At 41.6% G+C, this 5,000-nt stretch overlaps 2 protein-coding genes across 2 annotated transcripts in view; both read right to left on the bottom strand.

The window, feature by feature from the left end:
* Window positions 1-4,906, bottom strand: part of LOC128685414 (extracellular serine/threonine protein kinase four-jointed) — a 33,992-nt gene extending 29,086 nt beyond the window's left edge. The window contains exon 1 of the mRNA XM_070082855.1: window positions 4,884-4,906. The gene's annotated coding sequence lies outside the window, so the exon portion shown is untranslated. The remainder of the gene's footprint in view (window positions 1-4,883) is intronic.
* Window positions 1,889-5,000, bottom strand: part of LOC138852432 (uncharacterized) — a 41,769-nt gene continuing 38,657 nt past the window's right edge. The window contains exons 5-6 of the mRNA XM_070083086.1: window positions 2,526-2,625; window positions 1,889-2,045 (exon numbers count right to left, since the gene is read on the bottom strand). Of these exons, the coding sequence (XP_069939187.1) occupies window positions 1,889-2,045; window positions 2,526-2,625 (257 nt within the window). The remainder of the gene's footprint in view (window positions 2,046-2,525; window positions 2,626-5,000) is intronic.

Raw genomic sequence — 5,000 nt, 5'->3', positions numbered from 1 at the left:
GTGAAATATTTTTTTTTCGTTAGGTTCAGAATGATTTTGGCGAAATTATTGCATACACAAATTTTCACTTGTCCTATATGGCAAGATGAGCGTTGCTATTTAAGCCAAGATGGCAAGTTCTGCCTATTCGGCACGACATATATATATATATATATATATATATATATATATATATATATATATATATATATATATATATATATATATATATATATATAACCATCCTTTGTCACTGTTCTCACTCAACGGCCACTGTACTCAAGGCTACATACACACTGTCTTCACGGCTACTGACCTCACGGTCACTGTTCTCACAGGAGCAACATGACCCTCTATTTCTTCCCTCTCAACTCCGCAGAGGATAACAACGAATTTTTAAACCTTATATCGAGATCAGCCTAGACGTTTACCAGTTGGATTACCTGGTCATGGTTCCTGGGATCATCGCCCCCCTTCCCTCCCATCACAACCAGGACTCAAACCCAGGCCTCCTTGTTGATGATCTAGTCACTCACGTGTTTGTGGATAATCACTTTTGATGCCGGAAGTCAATCTTTTCATCTTCGTTGGATCGATCCTGTCTAGCCTCTACGGGTTTCAAAAATATAATAATTATAACATTTGAAGAGAGGCTGCTGAAAAATTTAGACCCACTTACATTTATTGAGTTAGAGTAACCATACTTTTATTGAAGTGATTTTCCAGGGCATCGTGTCTCCCACTCTGGTAAAGTTATTCCAGTATGCAGATATGGAGCCACTCCCTTCAGTGCTTTTCACGACTAAGTTATATATCTTTTTTAACCTGTGATTCAGGGAGAACAGGATTTTAGGTGTTGGTAATAAAAATTTAGGTGTGTGACTTAATTGAAGCAGACAGTAAAAAATCTCTGTAGATTTTCCATTTGTACAATTTCGCCAGCCTTAAATAGTTTTTTAGTGTGCAGTAATAATTCCAGTACAATAGTGCAGTATCATTGGCTTGGCTTATCTTGTTTTGAAAGTTCTTGGCATCCAGCTTATCATTTTCCTCACATATGTGATAAAAACAATGTTGTCTTTCTTGAACGAAAGATTTTTAAACGTGGCTACAATTTTTTTGCTCTGTCTGGGATTGTGTGTTGTGCTTAGTCTAGTTTTTATTTCTGCAAGTTCTCCGTGGAGGCGTACGGCCGAATTTTTTCTTTATTTTGAACGTCATATTGTGCTCTGTGGCCCACTGGAAGACAATATTTACATTACTGAGGCTTAGTGTGTCGTCAGTAGTTGCCACTCTCGTGGAAACTCTAGTATCACCTGCAAATGATGACAGTGAAATGATTTGTGTCTTTGTACATACAAGATATGAGAACGAGAAAGAGAGGTCATGTACTGTGCTCTGAGGATAACAGGTGGGTACACCACTTTCCTCATGGAGGCTTATCCTCTGACTGTATTGACAGGTCTGATGTCATACATTGTTCAGTATTTGAGCAGTCATTTTTTTCTTCATCTGGATTCTTGGTACGGAAATGTCTTCTATAACTTTATAGGTAACCACTGGCTCAACGTCATGACCTTTGATGAATAAGACACATTTACAGCACTTGGGTATCTTCATGGCCGAAACCTGTCTCCTGTGCAGCAAACTTCCCCAGTGTTGTCTTCGCCTGTATCCGACTGAAGAAGCCTGCTGTGCAGGCGAAATGTTTCGGCGATAAAGATGCGTAAGTGTTGTACGTGTGTGTTATTTATCAAATTCTCAGTGGTGCATATCAATAATTTATTATTATTATTATTATTATTACTTTTATACAGAAGTGCTAAACCCACAAAGACACAGCATCTTGGAATGGGAGGTAATCAGATTTGATCCCGATGAGAGGAGGAGACAGCTCCAATTTCTTTTATCAGGAATCCTTCACAGGTATGATGGCAAGGCGCACGAATCTGCTAAAGTCACCATCGCCACAATTTTCATAGTGGTTCTGGGTGCTGGTGTCTACGCTGGTCACAACTTTCCACACCTCTGTGGCCCAAGTTTGGCGCTCCACACCAGCTGTGTTCCTGCCAGATCATTGTTATTCGAGAAGATAATTTTAAATGCGTTTTCCAGTCATATGTTTTCCAGTCATATGTTTTCTGTTGTCAGACAAAATTGCTGATGTATGCTGACTTATATGTGGTTGCAGGGGTCGAGTCACAGCTCCTATTACGGTTCGTGTGATCTATCTCCTGAGGCTGTGTGTGTTATCACTGTGCATGCTGCAATCTTCCACTTCAGTCGTCATGAATTTAAATCACTGAGAGCACGATGTTCGTCGGCAGATTCAGAGGCTTTTCGATATAATTTTCGGTTGTCACTAAATGATCTGTGAACCGCTATGATTTGGCTTCTCTTGGTTTGTATAAAAAGATTAGATTCTTGTTTCCGGTGTTAACCGGCAGCTCTTCAACTACATTGTTTGCGGTGTTATGCAGCTCAGTGCAAGAGGGAGAAAGGGAAGGAGAGAGAGAGAGAGACTTTAACATGCAGACCGACCTCACCTTGTGATCTTTAAGAAGCACGTAAGTCCCCCGTCTTCTAATAACATGTTCACTTTCCCACTATATTCTACCTTGTCCATAATTATCACATTTGCTTTGTCTGTTTCGTAAGGTGAAGTCCATGATCTTTCTTTAATTCATGGTATAACATATTTTTGAGGACAGTTGTCCTCAAAGATTTGTTAAGCCTGGCCTCAGGCCGAGCTGCAAGGGAAGGAAAAAATCTCGAACCTGATCACAGGTATATTTGATCCCTTCAGATAAGATTGTAACCCTTGTATCGTTTCCTCGCCGTCCCAGGTTACAAATGGATCACTGTGAAGGCTTGCAACGCTACATTTCACTTGGTGAGACCACTTTTAAAAGGTATTTTTTACTATCGCATACTGTTACTGTTAAAATAAATTTTATATTGTGTTGTGGATTTTGTTTGGTTGTGAAGTTAGGACCAGAGCTCCACCCTGTGCCGTTACATGGCAGGTTTGGCAACACCAGGTGGGAGGGTAAACTTGACTCCTGCTCCACCTACCTATCCCTTTTTTCCCCACTCTCTGAGTTCACCTGTCTCGTGTTACTCACAGTCTCAGCTTCCATCTCCCCATCTTTCTCTAAGATGCTTTTTGGTGCCTCAAACGAACCAGAAAGCTAAGAGCTCAAGGTGCGATGTCCAAAATTTCCAATTGGTACTAATGATGACCAAAGATACCTGTACCTGTAGATTACCTGCAGCCGCTTCCAGAGGTCGCCGCCCCCGAGGCCCGGTCACAGACCAGGCCAGGTTACTGGCTTGATCGATCAAGCTGTTGTTTTTCGCCACCCCCTCTCCCACGTATGCACCACAAGCCATCTGATCAGGAAATGATTTGAGCAGTTTGTCGAATTTCCTCTTGAAGACAGCTATGAGTTTGCTGATACTCTCCCATATACACGAAGGGAGGGTATTGACAAGTGGTGATCCTTTTACAATTATTAAATTCTCACCGTGTACTCATCGCATCCCAGGTTATCACCTGAGGCGTCGTGCATCGTCTGCCACGCCTGTGTGTTTGTATGCAGTAACATCGGTGTAAAAGTTAGTTTGGGACCAATCTCACCCGTATCTTCCAGAAGTAATATCGGTGTGAAAGTTTGGGACCAATCTCATCAGCATCTTCCAGATAAAAATTATATATTTTTCTCTCCTATGTTCTTTGCAGTACAATTGTAGAGTCTTCAGGCACTCCCAGTTATTTAGGTGCTTAACTGGGTTCATACAGATTGTGAAGGTTCTCTGTACATTTTCTAGCTCTGCACTTTCGAATGACCTGAAGAATATCATTATTGGCCTGGTATCTCTTGTTTTGAAAGTTCTAGTTATTCAACCTATCATTTTCCATGCAGTTACGATAATGCCATTGTTGTACTTGTTGAAAGTGAGATTTGACATTATCACTCCCAGGTCTCTTACGTCTGACTCAGGCTCGAACAAAATATTAAGAAATGCGAAGTCTAAGATACCGTCGAAAGAAATGCCTGAAAATATTTCAGGCTGGAACCCTGGGTAACACTGTTCACATGAGTGCTGGGATGATGAGTACCATTGTTCATATGAGTACTGGGATAATGGGTACCATTGTTCACATATGTACTGGGATGATGGGTACCATTGTTCCTAGAAGTACTGGGATGATGGGTACCATTGTTCACATGAGTGCTGGGATGATGGGTACCACTGTTCACGAGACACGAGAGAGACAGTAGTCTCCTTGACCCTTAAGTTGCGAGAATCATCAATGGGTTATTTGTAGAAGGTAGAGACAGACACAGATGCCTCTGTCTCGTCTCATGTCTCGTGGGAGAGAGAGAGAGAGAGAGAGAGAGAGAGAGAGAGAGAGAGAGAGAGAGAGAGAGAGAGAGAGAGAGAGAGAGAGAGAGAGAGAGAGAGACAGAGACAGAGACAGAGACAGAGAGAGAGAGAGAGAGAGAGAGAGAGAGAGAGAGAGAGAGAGAGAGAGAGAGAGAGAGAGAGAGACAGAGACAGAGAGATAGAGAGAGAGAAAGAGGGAAGAAAGTGTGTTACAAGATGCTGACCGACTACTACATATACGCTGCTATGTATGACAATATATGTACCTGTATTTACATGTATCTCTACCTAAATAAACTTAGTACAACTACCGAGTTTGATCCCCCAAAATGGGAAGTAAAGATTTAATGAAAGAATGATAACTAAAGGGGTCCGGTGTAGCAGTTGTGGAAGAGGCAGAGTGTGGAGGAACATCTGACCACAACAAGGACAAACAAACCGTTACACTGAACCTGTCCTTGGAGTGCACATAAACAAAATAACAACGACATCGCAGCAAATGTAAGACTGACCTTCAAAAATCCAGACGAAGAATCCTAAACACTCCCACAGTGTGAGAGTAAGACACATGTGCAACATCTGGGTATCTTTATTGTAGACGTTTCACCATCCAGTGGCTTTATCAATAC

Source organism: Cherax quadricarinatus, chromosome 8 (assembly GCF_038502225.1).
Source record: "Cherax quadricarinatus isolate ZL_2023a chromosome 8, ASM3850222v1, whole genome shotgun sequence".
Classification (NCBI taxonomy): Eukaryota; Metazoa; Arthropoda; class Malacostraca; order Decapoda; family Parastacidae; genus Cherax; species Cherax quadricarinatus.
Note: the sequence above shows the minus strand (reverse complement) of the source record. Positions and strands in the feature narration are given on the sequence as shown.